This window comes from Anas acuta, chromosome 5, assembly GCF_963932015.1.
Source record: "Anas acuta chromosome 5, bAnaAcu1.1, whole genome shotgun sequence".
Lineage (NCBI taxonomy): Eukaryota > Metazoa > Chordata > Aves > Anseriformes > Anatidae > Anas > Anas acuta.
The window spans coordinates 48,774,686-48,797,115 of record NC_088983.1 but is presented as its reverse complement, the minus strand read 5'-3'; the positions used below and the strand labels follow the sequence as shown (position 1 = coordinate 48,797,115).

The 22,430-nt window shown below is 38.4% G+C and overlaps 1 protein-coding gene across 1 annotated transcript; it reads right to left on the bottom strand.

The window, feature by feature from the left end:
* Positions 1–1,382: 1,382 nt before the first annotated feature.
* CAT (catalase) lies at positions 1,383–20,739 on the bottom strand. The gene is made up of 13 exons (XM_068684631.1): positions 20,474–20,739; positions 16,076–16,247; positions 15,187–15,297; positions 13,592–13,722; positions 12,639–12,743; positions 11,633–11,758; positions 9,935–10,126; positions 8,777–8,929; positions 7,348–7,486; positions 5,630–5,760; positions 4,909–5,016; positions 4,166–4,252; positions 1,383–3,674 (listed from the first exon to the last, which is right to left on the bottom strand). Exons 1-13 carry the CDS (start codon positions 20,537–20,539, stop codon positions 3,609–3,611), a joined length of 1,587 nt encoding a protein of 528 aa, XP_068540732.1. The 5' UTR covers positions 20,540–20,739; the 3' UTR covers positions 1,383–3,608.
* Between the last annotated feature and the right edge of the window lie 1,691 nt (positions 20,740–22,430).

Here is a 22,430-nt window from a genome sequence, read left to right as displayed (position 1 = left end):
AGAGGTTGAGCAATTCTCTAACACGTAACTGTAAATTTTATTGCAACAACCTACCCAACAAGTATTTGATTTTACTAGAGCAGAACACAGTCAAAACACAAGTGAGATTGTGTCAAGTCACGTAAACACTCTTAATTCTCATAATATATAGCCATAAATGGATTTTATTACTTTGTTTGCTTGAAAAATAGCATCTTATCCTTCCAGTGTTGCCTAAATCCCCTTTAAAAGAAGATTTTACTTTGTAATACCTGTCATGATCAGCTTATAAGCACAAAGTGGTCAACCTTAAGTGCAACCACACCATTTGAATTAAAACAAAGACAGCCGCAGAAGGTACATACTAACTGCCTAACTCATTCTACGTCATTTCAATATTACTGTGGAAGATGTTTCCTCATTCTTCTTCTTCTTCTGCTGGAGTTTAGTGTTACTCTGACTTAACAACATTCAGGTTTCTTCAGCCTAGCCTCTACCCTAAACTAGTACAATTTACAGTAGAAATAGTGATATTGTCCAGATAAAGGTTATCTGCCCATATCAGTAAAATTAAAAATAGTGTTTGTGTTAAACATTCTATTAAAATCTCCACAAACCCTGTGTCACAATGCCCTTTCTACCACATAGTCAGTATGTGTCTTTAGCCATTATTTTGTAAATATTACCTTACAACATGCAATGAGGCATGAGGCACACTGTTTCTTGCCCATAAAGCAAAAAGTAGAGCTGGGTGGGAGGGTGAGGCAAGCAACTGCAATAAAAGCTGAACTTTTGGGTAATATAACTTTTATTTGGGTACTATAACTTTTGGATAATATATGAACTATTAATAACTCTCCTTCAATAGAATTTGTGAACGGTGAAAAACTGGATGAACTTCTGACAATTCTGCAAATTACAACTGAAGATTTTAAATGAAAATAACAGAAGATTATTTAGCAACTAGAAGCTTAAGAACGTTAAGAAACGTATCATGAACAAAACTCACATTGTAGTAGGAAAGCAGCTTTTTCCCATTCATATGGTACATGGTCCCAGGCACTGCTGTATCAGAGATTTGAGCAGCACTCTTTTGAATACTTCACAAGTTTTAAATGAAGTTCTGAACAGGAGTTTTGCCATGCTAAAGCTGAACAGAAGAACTTTAAGTCACTGCCACTCCCTCTCCCATTAATTCCCAGTGTCAGCCTTGAGACCAAAGCCTTTGTATGCCATCAGGCATACAAATAGCAGTCCAAATAGCTTGTGTTCTGAAATAAACACCAATTCCCAAAACTTCAACAGCTTCTGCACAAGGAAACCACACAAACGAAGGCATGAACTTGCTAGATTAAAATAAATTGAAGACATGCTCACAAAAAAAAGACAACATGTAGCCCAGAGTTGTTTAAATTGTTTTATTTCAGAAATAAGAGAAAGACAGTATTATCCATTCAGCAGAGACCACCAAAATTAAAGATTAAGTCTTGCTTACTCTTTTCCGAGACTCATTAGGATTCCATCTAACAGAGAAATATTCCCACCAAGCCACACAGCTCTTCCAGCTCCCACCAGCCTGATCAGGCAAATAGGGTAAAATAAACTAACATTTAATTTTATTTTACTGCATCACAGATGGCTTTTCACAACAGATCAATAGATAGCATTCTAACAGCTTTCTATGTTTCTATTTAGTGAAAGCACTAACAACTTTTTAATGAAAATCTGCCATCAGTTCTCATAATGCAAACCCATACTTGAAAGGTGAATCAAGAAGCATACCTATTCAAAATACAACTCAAGATAGATCCTCAGAAGAATCATATATTGATTTTATGAATTGAAGTTGACATACTTGCTTAAGATCTATTAGCTGGGCTCTGAAATCCTTTGTATCATCATGCTTCTTCCAATCTGAATGCTAGTGAAGCTATGTTAGCAGACAAACAAGGAAAGGAAAAGGAAGTAATGCTGTATAACTAGAATCTGGACCAGTTACACATGTGCACTGATCTTTCTCTTTGGCAAAGGAAGAGGGAGAAATAACAGGCAAAGTAGTTATTAAAACTTGCCAGGATTTTAGATGCATGGCAGATTGCCTGATCCTACTGAGCACAGTTCAGAAACATTTCTTGGACTGTTAGGACTAACTTCAACATATAATGGGTAGGACGGATTTTTGTTCTAAACTGCAACAGTTAGCTTGAACACCAGTTATCCCATAACTCGGAAACACTTTCCAAATAATTGAGGAAAAAAAAAAATCAGTGGGATTTCAACCCTTATAAAACAATAGCTTAAGCCTTGGCTTTGTTTTATGCACATATGGTAAAGCATTCAGATGCCGACAGCATACTTCCTTAGGCTAACACCATACATATTCAAGTGAGATAAGACCAGAAATTACATAATTATCATTTAATTGCACTCTGAACTTTAAATTCTAATATAAACGTTAATTTTTCATTGATTCATAAGACATTATTAAAGATTATACTCCAATATTGTAGACAAAAAGTATCACTAAGCTAAAGAAACACCTTTGGATCCAAGAGTGATTACTTTATAGTTCAAAGGTTTCAATTTTTTTTTTTTTGTACCAATTAATTAGTTTACAAGCAGTAGACAAAATTCTGACATCTAAAATCAGGTTTTATACCTATATCTATCCATAGATACATGCACATTTAAACAAACATACAATTGCAGTTAATGTTTAATTCTGAAAAACAACCCTGGGGCTTGACAAATAGCAACATCAGATTATACTAGTAACAATTTCAAAAGCTATTGGGAATAGTTTTTATTAAATTAGTCTCTCTCTATTTAAATTCCTGTAAACTAGGAAGGACACATCCCCCCCACCCCAAGGACTTGTGAGATGTAAATCAGTTTTGTTGTAAAACGTATACAATTAGAAAAATATTTGCCCCAAGTGATTCAAGGGAGATGGTGATCTCTGACCCAGCACTAATATGCATGGATTTATTACCTTAAAGTATTATTAGGAATGAAACTTACATATGTTGAGATTAACTTCAGTTAGGATCAACTTCCTATTCAGCTTCATTTTTAATTTTTTTTTTTATTTTTTATTTTTTTTATAATGAACGAGAAAGAACCAGTTTTAGTAGAATTACTGCATATGTACTTTCCTTCTAGAAGGCAAAAATTAAACTCAAAATGTCTACAAATACCTACAGGTAACTATTTTATTAGCAATACTAAGCAGTATCAGCTTTTTAATGTGAACAAGTTCATCCACAAGGATAATCACAGTATCATTAGACAAGTTCCGTTGTGCGATTTAGCCAGAGTAGTTATAAAATAAAGAAACACTTTGATTAAACTTATGTTTCTTTCTAGAAAAACTTCTTAATCAGTTTCCTTGAAGACACTTTATATTGTTAGCAAGCAGTAAAGCACTAGTGTTGAAAGGCACTAGGATTGTTAGCTAGTGTAACTTACTGTTTTCAGTACAGATACAGGCACTTGAAAGCTTAATAAATCAAGCCTGTAAAATACTGCTGTATTTGTGCAGAAGTCTGCTACATTCATTAACATGTTCAACAAGTTGTCCTGCAGTCATGTGGAAACAAGATTCATAAGGTAAATCTCTGTAGCACACTTTACAAGTTGGATCTTTCTTTGGCAGACATGCGAGAAGTGGCTTGTGTGTACGTCTTAATTACATCCTAAAAATGATAAGAGAAATATTCAGAACAAGTTCCACAGAAAGTAGTCATAAGTCACTTCAGAAAGAATTGCGTACTTATAGCAGCAATTTTGTTATTCTTTGTAACAAGCACAGCATCTAGGCGAGTCTCAAATAAGTTTGTTTTTCTGTTTTTTTTTTTTTTTTGTTTTTTGTTTTTTTTTTTTTTTTAAAGAGTACAGAAAATAGATGATTTGGTCTAAGGATCAACCTGAACAGCCTGCATTGCACTTACAGTTATCTTCCAGTACCTTTAAGAAACAACTAAAACAAGATTATCTTATATCACTGGTTAAGATATGTTTAATGTAGTTAGGAGTGATGCTTCCACATTTTTTAGATACCACATGCATTAATTCCTCCGATTTAAATCAAATGTAGATCAAAACTGATCTCTCACTTCGGTGGATTTATGGAAGAAATGAAAAAATCCAACCCATCAAAATTCAACTACACAAGTCATTAACGTACCTTTTTCCCACTTTCAGCATTGTATTTGTCCAGCAATGATTGAATACGGGCACCATAGTCAGGATGAACATCAGTGAAGTTTTTCACCTTAACAGGAAAAAAAAAAAAAACAAGACAAGAACTTGATTTCTCTCCATGAGATACTCTTCAATTTTTTCATATTCCATGGTCTATACCAGGAATACCAGGAAGGATCTATAACAGGAGGGGAGGAGGAAAACACTTTTCCAAAAAAAGATTTGAATCCGACCAGCCAGAAAGGAGCAATGAGTACAATGACTCACTGTTTCTATAATGCCAAATTTAGAGGTCTTTCCCAGTGGAATTATATTTAAAATCAGGAAAGTTCCAGTTCCTCTCTGACACTGGCTCTCTTCCTTCTCTGTAGACAAACATCACGGAATCATCTAGCTTGGAATAGACTTCCAAGATCATCTAGTCCAACCTTTGGCCTAACACTACTGGCAGTCATCTGATTTTTGAAGTACTAAGGTAAACATATAATGACATCCCTGATGTTCAGCAATCTTATTATTTCCATCAGCAAAGTCATTTTAATATGTTCTACATTTATTCCTGTAACTATGCACACATGTAAGCATTCTGTAATCATAACTCCTGCACAAGAAAATCTAGAATTCCTGACCTTCTCCATAAGCATATTGATATTTTGATGAAAAGTTGCTACACTACATGGAAGTCTGGTATGAAGAGAGAAGACAAAAAATATCTAGGCTACTTACAGCTCTCTTCTGAATGAAGAGTTGAGCATCTTTAAGATGATCAGCAATATTTTTACACAGCCTTTGACGTTCATCCTCCTTCAGCACTTTGATATAGAAATCTCGCACCTTATAAATAGAAACAGTTTTATCTTGAAAATTCGACACTAAGCCATTCTGTGAGCCATTCTGTCCATAGTACTTGGACTTAAAATTCATTATTACTGAAAAAATAGCTTTCACTTACTAGTCAGGCAACACTTAAATACAACTCCAAAGGCAGCCAATTGGCAAGTTTTTTTTTTTTTTTTCCTCCAAGCAAACCTGCTAGCAACTCATTTCAAGCTTGAAATCACTGATTATTTAACTAGTGAAAACAAATATGCTGTTGGGCTCCAATTCACGAATTGATGATCATGACATTACATGTAAATTCTAGTTTTAGTATCTGTATACACCAGTTGCAGGAAAACTGAAAATCACTACCTCTAAATATCAACGCTCAAACATAGATGGCAGAGGTCTGTAAAAGTTCATTAACTGCCCTGTCAGCAAAAGGACAGTTATTCATCATTATTAAAATATACAGAGATCTTTCAAAGTTCTATAGTATCTGAACTTCAGGTTAGACCAAATGCTTCAGCAAAGAGATCCGTGATGGAATGTTCCTTGTTAGTATTCTTTAGACAGCCCATACACTCATCTTCTGTAATAAGCAGCATAAAAGCCTCATACATCATACCTGAGACACATTATCTTCATTTGCACTATTGAAACGCTGCACATCTCCTGAAATACACATGCGGCTCTCCTTCACAACAGGCTGATCTTCTGGACCAGTAAAACTGTTTGGATAATAGTTTGGGGCACCACCTGAGAAGTGAATACAAACAGGGATGGAAGGGGGAAAAAAGAAATCAGATGAAAAGAAATCAGATCTCAGGTTAATTTAGAAGAGAAAGTGTACTTTGCCTAAAAGAACCTAAAAAAATCAATTACAATTTACTTTATTAAAAACAGTTCTCAATTATACGTTGACCAAAGCTCAAGATCAGCTATCTTTCAGCCAGTGCTTAAAAAAGCACTTACTACAAGCAGGATTTACATAAGTCTTTGGGTAAAAAACAGGCTTTGTTTCAGAAATAAAGAGGTCTGGCCATTTTCAAAACACCATTGCTCAGAATTTTAATGAAATTGTGGAGGTCATTCAAGTTTTAGTTCAAAGGCAATATAAAAATATACTTCCAACTGCTTATTTGAAATAGGGTTACATTAAACTATGTAAGGGTCTGTATTTTAAACACAATTAACTTACAAGTCTTCTTAATTTTTTTTTTTTTTTGAACCTGCTCTTGGATCGGAGTAATTGTTTTCAAGTTCCTGTTTTTTAAAGTATTTCCGCCTCCTCCTTCAAGAAGTGTTAGTACCCATAGCCTGGAGGAATACATGCTTGCAGCATGAGGCATAGCTTAAGCGTATACTGGCTTATGCTTAGGTATAGATCAGTCACTATTGGACAAACACTGACAGAACATATCATGTAATAGAGGTAAAGTGAAAATTCCAGTCTTGACATTTATACTCCTGGCTTTCAGTTTCTTGGAAATCAGAAAGTAAAGCAGTTCAACTTTTTAATGAGTCTGTATTTGCCTTCTTAAAAGATTTAGTCTCTTCTATTTGTTAGAACAGATTTTTGCCTATACGTAAAAACAAAATAGCAATTAAGTTCCGTGAAACCAGTTGTCAGGCATATTTCTGAATTTTAAACAATTAATATTTCAGCACTTTTGAAATAAGTCCCTTTTAACAAGTATGTTACTAGACATACTTAAATGAACAAGCTAGAGACATAGCTGAATTCATTTGACTCGGGGTGTTCTGCAAGTGCCCTAATGATGACCTATCAGTAAGTTTTCAAAACACACCTTAAGCTTCACTTCGTTTAAAACCAAGTAAAGTTCCATTCTTACAGGAGTTTGTTTTTTTTTTTTTGTGGAGTTTACCCCACTCTTTGTGTGGAATTTACTCCACACAAATATCCAAACTCTGCTTTTCTGAAGTAATTCAAGAGATAGAGCCATTATATATTTACATAATTGGTGTATGTATACATATATGTGTGTATACACACAAATGAGTATGTGTGTGTATACTTGAGTATGCAAATGAGTATTTGTCACAAGTGACAGTTATATACACCCAATTGAAAACCCAGATAGGAACTATCAATTATTTGATACAAAGCAGAAGTAAAAATGAACGTCCACATCCTTCTGAAACATCAAAAAAATGCATAGAGAATGCATTCTGTAGTCTACATATATATGCTTATGTAATGTTTATCACCATGTAAAAATAATTTTTGGCTATTAATATTTATTTAGTAAACATTTTATATCCCCTATGAACAGAAGAAACAGTATATGCAAGTATCATATTTAAAAGGATTTTCATTAATACCTTGGTTGTCAGTCACGCACATTGGTCCATCCCTCTGATAATTGGCTACACGAGCTCTGAAGGGGCAATTCACAGGAATTTGTAGGTAGTTAGGTCCCAGACGATGTCTATGTGTATCAGCATACGCAAAAAGACGACCCTTAAAAAATGCATAACATTAATAGATCTCTTTCAACCTTAGACTTAAAAATTTACTACATCTGAAATATGGTCTAGTACAAAGTGTCCTTGCCCATGACAGTTTGGATATGCACAAAGCAAGTGACACTGCCCTGCATGATATCCTTGTCTGTAAGTGGGAGAAACACGGATTTAACATATAGACCACTCAGTAGATAAGGAACATCACAAACAGTTACAGTAAACAGCTCAACGTTCAAGTGGAGACCAGTGACAAGTGGCATTTCTCAGGGATTGATATTGGGACTGGTGCTGTTGAACATCTTTGCCAGTAACACGGACAGTGGGATTGAGTGCACTCCCAGGAAATTTGCCAATGACACCACACCAAGTTATGTGATGCAGTCAACACACTGCAGGGAAGGGATGCCATCCAGAGGGACCTGATACAGGCTTGATAGGGGGGCTCGTGTAAGCATCATGAAGTTCAACAAGACCAAGTGAAAGGCTGTGCACCTGAATCAGGGCAATCTCAAGAACAGGCTAGGCCGAGAATGGATTAAGAGCAGCCCTAAGGATTATTGAAGGGTGTTGATTGATGCTGGCTCACGTTGGGCTTCTCAATCTGTGCTTACAGCCCAGAAAGCCAGACATATCCTGGGCTGCATCAAAAGAACGGCCAGCAGTTTGAGGGAGGTGATTCTCCCCTTCCACTCTACTCTCATGAGACCCCACCTGGAATACTGCAGCCTGCACTTAGGTCCTCAGCACAAGAGAGTCATGGACCCACTGGAGTGATTCCAGAGGAGGGCCACAACACTGGAAGGAGTGCTGGAGCAACTCTTCTAAGAAGACAGGTTGAGGGAGTTGGGGTTGTTCAGCCTGGAGAAAAGAAGGCTGCAGGGAGACCTTATAGTGGCCTTCCAGTACCTAAAAGTGTCTACAAGAAAGCTGGAGAGGAACTCTTTACAAGGGTAAGCAGCAAGAGGACAAGGGGTAATGGCTTTATAAGCAAGATAGGGTAGATTCAGATTAAAGGAAGAAATTCTTTCACTAGGAGGGTGATGAGGCACTGGAAGAGGTTGCCCACAGAGGTTGTGGATGCCCCATCCCTGGAAGCATTTAAGGCCAGGTTGGATGAGGCTTTGAGCAACCTGGTCTAGGGGAAGGTGTCCCTGCCCATGGCAAGGGGACTGTAATGAGATGGTCTTTAAGGTCCCTTCCAACCAAAACCATTCTATGATTCTATGAAACAGTGACAGCAATACTTCCATAAACAAGGAAATATGAGATTTTGACCGTAGTTTACCTGCAGCATTTTATCAGGGCTAGGCTCAATACCAGGTGGCATGTTGTTTGGATCATATGCCATCTGTTCTACCTCTGCAAAGTAATTGACAGGATTCCTGTTCAAAACAAGCTTCCCCACAGGAATGAGAGGGTAGTCACCATGTGGCCAGATCTATAAGACATTAAACACATGCATTAAAATAAATGTTGTATTATGTAGCTTAAATAATAAAACAGGCAAGAGCTACCTAATAGTTTCAATTGAGAGAATACATTACTGAAGTCATTTCTATTTTGCTAATAAACGTTGAGGAACGTCCAAGTCTTTTGCAATTCAGAGTATTTATGCAACTTATTTCATCACAGCATAATCTCAGCACTTGACTACTTAAATAAAATACCCACAGGCACTTGAAGAGATGCGTAGGAATGCAATATTGTAGGTGGAACTGGTAGCATGATTGTTTTCGGCTACTACAAAATATAACCAGCTTAACTAGCCTTTTCTTTCTCCTCTTGGCCTAAACTTTCAGGTCAAAATTATTTGGCCATTTCAGGGGAGCAATATTAGAGGAAAAAAATACAAGTCTGTTAGTCTTTCAACATGCCGTTCTTTGGAATAGCAAATAGAAATCTGACAAAAGATGAGACCAAGATCAGAAACTACATGATCAACAACATTCAAAACTAGCTAGCTCAGGGTGTGACTATGATCTGAGATCAGACTTTTGAAATGCAGTACAGTTGTAATCTACAAGCCCAAATCAAGCCCTAAACATATTTCACCAAGAACAACATCAGATTTTACACTATACCACAGGAATTGGATCTTATTTCCAACTTTCTGGATTAAATACCCAGCACTTAAAATTCAGTAACTGGACATGTTCCCCCCCATCCCACGCCCCAATATGTTTTACAGGTATATGATTTCATCTCTGGAATTTCTGACTCATCCTGACCATGTAATAAACAGCACACTTAAAAAAAAATGAAGTGATAGGAATAAAAGGGACAGACCAACTGTAGTCATAAGAACTGGACCCTAAACAGTGCTACTCTGCGGAACCTGTTTGCTTTATTTATGGATACGCTTGTTTCTGGCATTTCCTAAATTTTCATCTCATGAACTCTTAAACAAGCTGAAATAAAATATTCACAGTTGTAGCAGATATACCTTAGTTAAATCAAAAGGATTAAATGGAAACTTCTCTGCTTCTTCAAATGTCATAACTTGAATGTAGAAAGACCAGGATGGGTAGTTGCCATGGGCTATGGCATTGTAAAGATCACGTATTCCATAATCAGGATCAGTAGAAGCCAGCCTTCCTGCTTCCTCAACAGAAAGATTTTTGATGCCCTGATCAGTCTAAAAGCAATGAAAGAAACAGAACCAGTTATAAGTGCAGAAATTACAAAAAAAAAAAAAAAAACAAACAACAACAACAAAAAAAAACACAAAAACATGTTTTTAACAAGATTTAAGATTATGATTGTCCATCTCCTAATCCCCAGCAATTTAGGTTCAGAGTACATTCAGTAGTACACATTACATTCAACAGCTGCCTTCCAAATAAAAGGTAATTCTATGATAAAATTACAACAAGTAAATTACAACAAGTCCAGATGAGGGCCACAAAGATGATCAAGAGGCTGGAGCACCTCTGTTACGAGGACAGACAGAGTTGGGGTTGTTCAGCCTGGAAAAGAGAAGGCTGCAGGGAGATCATATAGTGGCCTCTTAGTATCTAAAGAAGAGCCTACAAGAAAGCTGGGGAGGTAAACTAAAAAAGGGTAGATTTAATTTAGATAAGAAAAATTCTTTAGTATGAAAGGTGATAAAGGCACTGGAACAGGTTGCCCAGGTAAGTTGAAAGTCTTTAAGGCCAGGATGGATGGGGCTTTGAGCAACCTGGTCTAGTTGAAGGTGTCCCTGTCCATGGTGGAAGGGGGAAGAGGGGATTGGAGTTCAGTGATCTTTAAGGTCCCTTCCAACCCAAACCATTCTGATTCTGTGAAATAAATATAATACTATACTACAGAACAAAAATATGATACAGCACATCAAATAGACGTTTCCCTTTACAGGTAGAGTATTCCTTTAGTATCTTATCATCCCATCCCTTCCTATAGGCCACATGCCAACACAAACTGATAAAAGGGTGGCCGCCTTCAATGCTGAACATCCTACACAATCTGTAATTTTTAAACTTTTTTCTCCTTCCCCTTAATTTCTGACACTTTTAGCACTGAAGTCTCATTTTTATAAGCTTCTGACACCTCAAAAGGTATAAGCTGCTATGCAATCCTTCTTGGTTTAACATAATGGTTTCTCAAGTCTTGCTCCAAAGGTGTGTCCAGCCTCTACTAACATCTAACAAAGTAAGAATCTGTGTTGCCTTTAAAACTGATGGGAAGTTGTTTCCAAGCAAGGTATGCTACCAAGTACTTTCTGACAAAGTCATAAAAGTTCTGTAAGTTTCGGCCACAGAGCTCTTAGGAAGTGAGGATTATATTGCTTGACTCACATAAAACTTGGAAATACTGTATCAGTGTGACTCATATACAGAAGACTAACAGGAACAATAACCAGAGCCAGACAGAGAATTTTTACCTGAAGAAACAGCTGTTGAATCTGAACTACACTGTAGCCATGAACATATCACATACATTGAAACATTCCTAAACAGGAGCATCCTTCGTTCGTTAGATGTATGCAACTGATGAAAAACATACACTATTTACATTTGGTCTATGCATGAATAAATGTTTTCTGAACTAAAAATTAACTCCAGAACATTCAGACAACCTTCGTTATTTTTTTTAAAATTCAGTATGACATATCTTTCCAATAGATAACTGGAGAAGAACATACCTTCACATGAAACTTGCAATAAACTGCTTTCCCATTAGCATTAATCAGTTTAAAAGTATGTGATCCATATCCATTCATATGGCGATATCCATCAGGAATACCACGGTCACTAAACAAGAAAGACACCTAAAGAGAAGAACCCAACAACATTTGCTCATTCACCAGTACAAATAAAGGACCACTTGAGTCAAAGGTCACTTAAATTCATCTGCATCACTGGAAGTCATCTTAATGAGAGAAAATATTCTAGGATGTTATAGTTTAAGGTTCTAAGACTTAAACTAAGACTGCTTAGACTTTCCACATACAAGGATGTGAACTGAACTTGTGTGAAAAAGTATGGCCACATGAAATATTCGTTATCTTTACGTTAATATTGCACATTAATGTTATCATTCTCCCTATAAGCACAGGGCAGATAAGCATGGATAATTTAAATATACAATTTTCAACAGGTTTTAAAAAACATCTGAAATGCGAAGTCCTGAATAACTGATTTCTCAAGCAATAAACATACCACCATGCAAAGCTATTCCAAATGCAGCTTCCTTCAGGCTTATTACCACAAACAATACTTGTGATACCACTTCCCAAGCAGTAGTAACTGAAAGGCTTTCAGATGAATCCATTTTCTTGGATTCAATGCTTGGAATCAAAAAGATAATTTTTGATACTGAATTTTGTATTTGCTTTTTTTTGGTATAACATTCTTCTCTATACATAATGTTAATATGCAGTTTGCTGATGATCGATATTCTCACTACTTTAATACTAAGAAAGTCCACTAACTTCCCCTTTACCTCTATGTAAAATATGATTATGGAAACAAAAATCCTGCCTATTTCATAGTCTATAAAAGAAAAGGCAAAACTAGAAAAACATGTCAAGAGCATTAAAAGCTATAGTAGGCCTCTGACCTTTAGTGTTCTTAAAAGATTACATTGGATCCAGATAAAGCAATTTCAGTTAAAAACTTATGTTGCCATGATATTCCAGAGAACCTTACCTGATGCAAAGACTCAGGGCGAAGACTCCAAAAGTCCCATACCATATCTGCATCCTTCAAATGAGTCTGAGGGTTCCTCTTTTGGCTATGGATGAAGGATGGAAACTAATTTGTCAGGGGGAGGGGAGGGAAAAAAAGTTTAACTTCATTTTCCAAGTCATACAGGATATGCTAAGCAACTTCTGGTACTGAATAAGATGTACAGTTTTTTTTCCTTATACATTTTTATCTACAAAAGGAACAAGACACTGAAAGATGAGAAAGTTTTTCAAATTACCATAACTTCACTGATTTGACACTAAAAGCAAAATATTTACAGTTATGATAAACAGGATGCTCAGAGCCAGACAATGCTTTCAACTTCTGCCCAATAAAATAAGGCAAGCACTCAGATTTCATATAAACTATGGGATATTTAACTCCAAAATGAATATAGAGATAAAACATTATAAAATATTAATCTAAGTCATACAGAACAACCCTACTCTTAGGGAAGTCCCCTCTTCTTACAGATACAAAGTACGGTTAAACTTACTCAAATAGTCAGATTTAATACAAAAGAATTTAAAGAAGCTTTTCAACTTTCCTTTGAATAGCCTTGAAATTTAAGACATCTACAGAGTAAAACAGCTATTTCTAATACCAGTGAAGCTGAAATGACTTGAGGGTTAAAATCACAATTATTCACCTGATGGCTATTATGCAGAGACATGTGCAACAGCAAACAGCTAAGCATGTGTGGTATCAAAGTACTAACGTAAGTAATCGAGCTTTATCTCTTACTGAAGTTTTTTTTAAATACCACCTTATCAAATCAAAAACCATTGGAACATCCAATGGATAGAGTAAGCATGTCAAAACATGGAATTTTGCTTCTCGGTGAAACAAGAATAAGATGTGAACAAGCTTTTGGACTCTTTCACAAAGTACCGTTGTCTTCGGTGCTTACTTACCAACATTGCATCCCGAATAAAGAAGATAGGAGTATTGTTTCCCACAAGATCCCAGTTACCCTCTTCTGTATAAAATTTCATTGCAAACCCTCGAGGGTCACGAACTGTATCAGCTGACCCAGATTCTCCAGCTTGAAGAAACATAAGAACATATAGAAGTGTTACAGTATGAAACCAATTCTAAGCATAAAACTATGGAACTTTAGAATATGCCATAAGATCCTAGAAGAGTGTTTGGCTTTGATTTTTTTTTTTTTTTATTAAAATCTCTTCTTTACTTTGTAATTTGTTATATTTGCCATAATACTTCAGACAGTGCCTGAAGCTTCCAAAGTGTAAATAGACACCCACCCAAGCATGCAGGCCATAGTTGATGCAAATTCTACTCTTTATTGGTTTGAGTGGATGTACTTGTTTGCTTTATCACTAACAGACATCAGATAAGGCTGAATTGGCAAAAAGTATATTAGTTTGTGCATTGAATCCCATTGTGAAAGCTCTCATTTGGAAGGTAGCAATCTAAGTAGTGTATGCAACTCATAGAAGAGTTGCAACGCTTCTAATTACCCCCCAGCTTTACCCAAAACAATCCTTTCAGTGGGTAGATTACACCACAGCAAAAGCATCCACCACGATACCTGATCAAAAGCGTTCTAGATGTATTCAGAAACAGTTAATGCTAGTCAGCATGATGAAATAATTAAGACACTCAATCTCTCTTGGAAAATCATTGTTTACTATGAAATAACTAGGAAGAAACATGTTTAAACATAGCAGGGAAAGGAAAGGTAACAATGCAACACACCACTTTAGCAAAGTTTGCTCATCAAGCTCAGCTGCATGCTTTTTACCCCAACCCCCAGAGGACATTCCACGAGCACCTGAGTTCTGGTGACAGCAAAGGCTAGTAGGCCAAAAACAGCAGCTACTTGAGTCTTGTCCTCTTCCTCCCCTTCCCTTTTCTCCAAGGCAATTTTCCAGAACTAAATTATCACTGGAATTTTTTTAAACATAAAATAGTAACATACCTTTTTAAAGGTCATTTTTCTGTCAGGTATAAGGTATTTCTTATAATGCACATTTTACCTAATATAATTTAAGATCGTCAATTCATTCATTCATTCAGCTCTTTAGAAAAAGAAAGAAGAGTTCGTTTAGAGAAGACTATTATTTGCCTAGAGCTTATTTTCCACACCACTCATCTCAAAGTCATTAATACAGCAGAAGATTTCAAGCCTTCAAATTTCAAGCGTAGAACTGCAGTATGCAAGTTCGTTTTTATGATCCATCCAGAAACAAAGTAAGCTTTCCATCACAACCAAAAATAGCAGACTACCATTTCTTTCTTCCACATTTTAAGGGAGAAAGTACCAACAGAAGTACCTACAGTGGGTTCTTGCCACAAGGCACAGACACTGCTTATCATTGTTTAAGGTCTTAAAAATTAAATGAAATTGACAGAAGGGGAATTAGGTGCCATAACATTTCAAAATATCTGAAGTTCAATTTCAGTGCTCTGTAATGCAAACATACCAATATCAGTGTTAACTATTAGTACCCATGTAAGAAGATACACAATAACTTCAGAGCCTTACCAACAGTTGAGAACCGTATAGCAATTGGTGTTCTTTTTCCAATGTGTTCAAACACTTTTGCCTTACAGTACTTCGTAATATCATGAGTCACTTCAAAATAGCCAAAAGCACCTGAAAAAAGCATTTAGAAATATCAGACTATCAGGATACTTTCCTGCCACTCACAAAGCACATTATTCAGTGCTGCCTGCTTGAACATCATAAAACCAACAGAAATCATGGAAATACACCAGTTTAAATCTATGCACTAAATCACCCAAGAACAAAGTTTATATCACACACTACATACTGCTTGCACAGCATTTCCCCCTCCCCATCCTGAACACATCGTTAACAGTTCCTGGCAGCAATACAGGCCTTACTTCTGCTCTACAAAATAAACAGTAACTCTGAGTGCTTTTCTGCCAAGAGTTTACATATTTATCTCTGAGCAAGACATGTATTTCTTCAATCCTGGCATGCGTTGCAGCACTGTCGGTCCATCTTTAAACCAGATGAAGCAACACAGTTACTTTTGCTCCCACAGAGGAATTTTTCTGTATACACTCACATTACAATAAGATTCAGTCCATAGTTTATAAGCTATATGTAACAAAACAGATGCCAGTTCCACAACTATGAAGGTACAGGCAGATGTTAAAACTGAATTACAAAAAAAAAATTTAAAAAGTCACTTTAAGCTTCACATACTTGATCCATCTACCTTCAGGTCAAAGATACTACAAGTGGTTCTAAACTAGGCTTTAATTCCTGTTCTTACTGTTATTAGTATAACTAGATCATAGATTACATTGTAATGCAACGCATCTATAACAATTGGTTATCTCAAAGATTTCTAAAGCCTAGTGCTGCATGAAGAAAAACACAAATAAGTATTAATGAAACATACCTGCTCCTTTTGCATGCACAACTCTTTCAGGAATCCTCTCTCTGTCAAAATGAGCCATCTCATCAGTGAAAACAACATCTTGAACCAGAAGAGGACCACGGGGCCCTACTGTCATAAGATTGAGCTTATCCCCAATTGGGTTCCCAGCTCCAGTGGTCAAGACATCTGGCCTCTGAAAGAGGAAGTCAGTATTAACACCAGAAGCCAAAAATCCTCTAAGCCACATAACACCCATACCTGGTCAACAGTTGTATCACAGGACATATCAAAGTACGTTAGAAAACAGCATAAGATTCTGGAAATTGTTACAGAAATCAGAGGCACAGCTGCATCAGCACAGTCCTATGTCTGAGGCTACTTAAGAACAGCAGTTAATGCCATATATAACCACGGAATGTTTTCAATGGTTCAGAAATTTTACTAAGACTTTACCTCACTTCAAGAAAATATGAAGTCACAGCAATGACTAGAAGGCACATGACTACCATCATTAGTCTGAAAGAGCCGTGATAATAACATAAACAGGAACACCCAGGGAATCACTCCAGATTCAAATCTGGGGTGATTGAAGAAGAGGATTATCAGAAGCCCTACTGTAAGTATTATCTGTCAAAAGGACAGGAAACCAGAACTGTCTTTTTAAAGGAATTGCCTGAAATAGCCCATATTCAGTGTTTGCCCCACCCTTCCATACCACATCTAAGTTAACCATTCCTGTAGGCTCCTTCCAAGTGCAGCATCTTTGTGCAGTGGGAGTGACCCTGTACCCAAAGATGAGAGACACCCCAAGATAACTTCAGGAAACAACTGCTAGAATTCTGTAGCATTATGTAACTAGTGTCCTTCCACTTCCCTTCAAAAAATCCAGCAGAGAAGAATTTATCTGCATCACATCTACATTCATACTCCCCTATAAGGTGACAGATCCATTTTGCTGAGTACTGCATAAAACATAGCAAGCAAAAGTCCATCAGCTCCAGAGACCGGATGGTGGCAGACATCAGGTTTGTCCCTGGGACACATCTATTAACTGTTGGGAGCAGGGGCAGCATTGGTCAAGGATATTGAACAGAATTCAAGTTGGCAAGAAAAGAATAAGCAAAGAACTTGCAACAGATATTTGAGCTCAAATATTTGAGTCAGACCATGGCTATTTAACACCAAATCCACATTTATACATTGCACTAAACTGTCATATATCCACATAGGATACCAGTATCGTCCCACCCTTTTCTGCCAGAAGCATCCACGTAACTGAACCATGGGAAATGCATCAGGACAAACCCACTTATCCCCTCCCTTTTACAGTTTCATTAATGAAAAGGGATGGGATGAACAAAGTAACCCTTGATGAGGCATTTACTGCTATCAGTTCACGGGTTCCAACTTTATCCTGACAATCCACATTTTTCCTGAAGTGTTTTAATCCTATCACTGAACAGGCAAAATTCCAACCTGTAACTCAGGGAAGAGTATGCTGCACCCAACTAGCCTCCAGATACTTTCCAAGAGACAGCTCAGAGACAGGGGCAGAACAATTACTCACATCTACACCCAGAGCTCTGGGTGAGGTGAAGCACGCAGGAGGAGTCATTTGCCTTTGTTTAGCACTGGTACATGAATAACCACATAAAAGACGTTTGACAGGATAACTGCATTTCCAACGTGTTCTTACTAATATGCAGCATGTGCTAACCGACTTGAAATCACAAAATAACCAGGTTCTTTATTCTTCATTCACTAATTCATTAGCTATAAGCATATATTCAATTTCTAGACTACTTCAGGATATTTGAAATGCTAACCTACACTGAAGTTGATACAAACTTTAAAGAATGTACACAGTTACAAACAGGAACATTACAGATGTTCAGAAACTTACAAAGTTGCCATTTAAGCTGTATTCAGAGTACTCTCAAGTTAAAGAAGCTTTTACTTCAATGAAAATATTACCTAGAGTTTGTCAATGGAAATAAGGAGAAGTGGAAGCTGTTCTCAATACTGTTTCCCCTGCTTCTCTTCTGCCTACCTTAGATTATGTTCAGTTTTAAATGGGCCAAGGAAAATGATTTCACTGCTCACTTTGAGCAGTCATCAGGGCAGATGGCACTGAAAGTTCTCATCCTTAGTTATGCTGAAGGTTTAACATCTCAAAATAGTATTCTAATAAACACACATCCACAGGTGAGCCCAAAAATTTGCCACGATATAAGAGGATTTTAAACTCAACTTTTAAACTTGTTTTTTAAATTCAACTTTTTAGTCAATAAAGTTTTTCTCAAGTAAACACTTTTTAAAAATCCAATTCCTGCACTTTTTCTTTGATTTTCATCATTTTTGCTGATTAAAGTTTTCACATTTCTAAAAGCTAAAAAACAATATTCATTTATTTTACCAAGCATAAATTATTATTTTTTTTTGTATTGATGACCGTCATACTCATATAAGACGAGCAAGCTCTTTGTAATGTGAGGGGAAAAAAGATCCCACCGATGGCATCCTAAGCTTCTGTACCTTTCTCTCCACATTTATTGTAGTCCCATTCATTAGACATTTCCATCCTTCCTACATGTTCCACACATACAGAGACTTCCACTGCATCCTCACTCCACAGCAGCATGTTGCCCTGCAACATACAAACCCTGTGCACAGCTCAAACACCATTTATAAATTCTGCATAGTACAATTCAAAAAGAAGCAAACTTGGTGATTGGATTCTGGATTTCTAACACAACACATCTCCTCTGCAGTCCCTGTTACACCCCCCTGCAGCCCACAGAGTGGGATTCTAAAGTCACTGATATTTATGTCCTTGTGGAGCAGCTATCTAGCTCCACCCAGTCCACTGAGGCACAGAGAAGTCATGGAGAGCTACCCTGCTCATCTGGAATTGTTTATGAATTCTGAAAAGCCCAGTAGGTTTAACCATACAGTGGTAGGACTATAACACATGTACCTACTCCCATGACCTGCTGCCCAGCAAAACCCTCAAAAGCGCTTGGTAAGGGACAGACAGCAGGAAAAACCCACCATGTATCCGTAGTCTTAAAAAGGAGTTTTTGACTTGCATATGGTTTTATAATCCCTTCAGCATAAGTACCTGAAGGAAAAAAAAACTCTGCATGTTAGTTAAAAGCTATATATGCAGCAAAGGACGAGGACTGGTAAATGCAGCCTTTTTCAAAGGAACAAGCTACATTGTTGCCCAAAAAACTTATTTCTTCCACAACATTAGCATAGAAGACTACTAGAAACAGTATCTAAAAATACATCTTTCTGAAACAAAGCATATCAAAAACGTTTTTGTAAAGAGTTTTGTAGCTGAAAGTCTCTTGTATAGAAAAACTTTCTAAGATGTTCTTTCCAATGTTGGCATGAGAAGTACGAACACTTTTTCAACTGGTATGATATATTCCCCTTCGTTTCAGGATAATGGCATGCAGGGCACACAAAACAAGTCCGTCCACGTGAGGAAGGAGGAGGAAACATGTTAGTTCCAACAAGAACCCTCAGACTACTCCTGGCTTTGAGTTTGATGCCTGTATTTTCATATGGTTGGGAACTGCACACAGCCAAAACCTGAAGAGATGAACATGCAGATTTGAAGGCACTGTCACAGGAATCGAAGCCAGGAGAATTTTAGTCACAGCTGTTGTAAACACCATACATCAAAGTGCATACTTCCAGGCATTACTGATACTTTGCACCTTATACAAGTCACTTTAAAATTCTAATAAGCCTTCCCTACTCTCTATCTGAAGGTCTCATGACTCCTTATGCAACACAGGCTCTGTGCTACCTCCCAGTCTCCAAATTAACCTTGGCCTATATTTAAATATTGTTTCACTACAGAAAAGCCAAGCTGCCATCTATATAAATAATATCATCAACAGTCTAAGAGTAAACCGTGAAATATGGCAGAATATGGCATATTTCACCACTGAAATAGTCTTCGTACAGTACTCTCTTGGTGAAAACAAGAAAATAAAAACGACTACAAACAGGGGGAACTGTTCTTTTAAGAAGCAACCCTTCAGAAAACCCTTCAGTAAAGCAGCCCATAATGTTTTATGAGACGGCTGGTCAGCATGAGCAGCACAAAGGGTATTTAATGCCCCAAACGCGTTCCTGTCAACACACCTAGTGGAACCTGACACGGCGGCTCTGGAGAGCCACGACACCAGGCATCGCAGCGCCTACACGCTGAAACAAGCATTTTTGTGGGCATTTACTTGTGCAGGAGGGCTCTGCAGCCCACGACTTGCACCAACCTCCCGCCCCGATCCTACCCGCAGCCACCGCCCGCTGCCATCACCCCTCGTCACCAGCCCCCCCCTCAGGGCGCCCCCCTCTCCCCTCAGGGCGCCCCGCGACCGTTACGGCCCCGCCGCCGCGCACCTGCGAGCCCCGCTGGCTCTGCCACTGCTTCAGCTGCTCCGCGGCGACGTCGCGGCCGTCAGCCATCTTGCGAGCTGCGGAGCCCCCCGAGCGAGAAACCGAGAGACCGAGCGGGCAGAAGGCAAGGAGGCAGGGACGGAGGGAATGGCGGGCGTTGGGGCGGGGCCGGGCTCGCTCCCAGGCAGGAGGCAGCAGCGAGGTGACCCCGCAGCGCCTGCGAGTAGCGGCAGGCACCGCGCCTACGCCACCCCCCCGTTCACGGAGCTGCGCCCACCCACCCCCGCCGCCCCGACCAATAGCCCCGCGCCCTGCAGGCAGCGGCAGCTCTGAGTGGCTCAGAGGGGTGTCAATCAAAGAAGCGAGACCCCCTCCCCCCCCCTCCCCCCCCTTTCCCCCCTCCCCTGACGGGGCGGGTGCGCGAGGCGGTGACCGTTGGTGCTCTGAGGGGAGGTTGGAGGCTGCTGAGGGCTCGCTCCTCAGTCAGCCTCTAACGCCTGTCATTAATCGCACCGGGGCGCCTAAGCTTGATTTTTGTCACGCGTTTTTGAGGTGTCAGAGCTGTCCAAGGCTGCCAGCTGGGCAGAAGTTGCTCAGCAGCGTCGAAAGTAACAGGATGAGGGTACGGAAAAGCAGCGCGCTCGGGGAGTTTGTGAGGCAAGGACTGCAGCGGGAGAAAGGCTTGGGTTGCACAATCCGAGTGTCCAGGTGCATAGTTAAATGTTCATTCTTGCATCTGTACTTCAAAGGAGGTGTAGGTGATAGTTAACATTACTCATAGCTCACGTGTGCCCAATTGTAAACAGTATTTCTTCGGACGCCTCAAGTTGTAACCTAAAAAAAAAAAAAAAAACACTTTCACCGCTGTTACAAACAAGAAAACACCCTGGGTTATGTTTATAAATGAGGTAAATACAGCCCTCCTCTCAGGCACTTGCAGTTCTGCTCCTACAGCCCTTGCGTGCTGAGCTTTCTAAACCACAGCACGCAGTTTTGTCCCGTGTACTGCAACAGTAATAGCACAGGGCTCTGCCTTCGTGCCTTATGGATGAGCTACAGAGGGTAAAAGTGGTTAGCAGGGGGGGTATTTTTCCTATTTGTGAGGTAAATCCTTTCAGCAAGAGGAATAATCCGTCTTCAATGACTATATTACATGACATTGGGCACTCAGAAGATGGATGAAGATCTCTGTCCAGCAATTGTTCTGTGGCCTTGCTCTTTGTGGTACATAGTTCTGGAGGGGGTTTCTAGACCTGAACAAATGGAAGAGACTATTTAGGCACTCTAGAATCCTAAAATGTGTATGTACCTTTCCTCTTATTAGCCCTTCGCTGATGGCAATGACTGAGGGTAATCATAGTAGATAGAAGAGTTGTCTAAACAAACAGAAATTACACAACTGGGTTTGCAGGAGTACTGGTTTATAAAAGCATCCAAGTCAGCAAGATTTTAGTGTTTTGGTTGTTGTTTTCTTCTCCCCCACCATTCTTGGTAAGAATGCTGGTACAGCTCTTTTCAGAATACATATTGCAACAATGAAGCAGAGCTGCTTTGTTTACCCACAGCCTGTCAGAAAGAAATGAAACGAGAAAAACGCTTATTTGCAAGATTATTTCTGTATTTTGTCTCTTACAAGAGACATAAAAATAGTCTAGTTCATTATTTCAACCAGACAATTCTTTATCTAGTATCTGCAGTTGTATGTAAGTACAGAGGGAACATCACTAATGGTACTTCTTTTCATTAGTGGTAAGCTCAGCAAACTACCTGTTTCCTTCTTCAGCCTCACTTGGGATTTTTTTGTTTGTTTGCTGTGTTTTTTTGTTTGTTTGTTTCTGTCTCTGAATCTTGCCATCTTTTCTTCTTTGACACAATACCCAATATCATAAAGAAGAGCAAGAAAGGTTACCAATGTTTCTACTACTTTTATACTAAATATACATCAAACTACTGCATCTTC

What these genes read in the sequence shown, in the direction of transcription:
- CAT (XM_068684631.1), bottom strand. Translation starts at nt 20,539, where the DNA reads ATGGCTGACGGCCGCGACGTCGCCGCGGAGCAGCTGAAGCAGTGGCAG. An exon ending in GCCCTGATAAAATGCTGCAG is followed by an intron (nt 7,487 to 8,776) that starts GTAAACTACGGT and finishes GCATTTTTTAAG; the next exon opens with GGTCGTCTTTTTGCGTATGC. An exon ending in ATGAAGATAATGTGTCTCAG is followed by an intron (nt 5,017 to 5,629) that starts GTATGATGTATG and finishes TCTATTTATAAG; the next exon opens with GTGCGAGATTTCTATATCAA.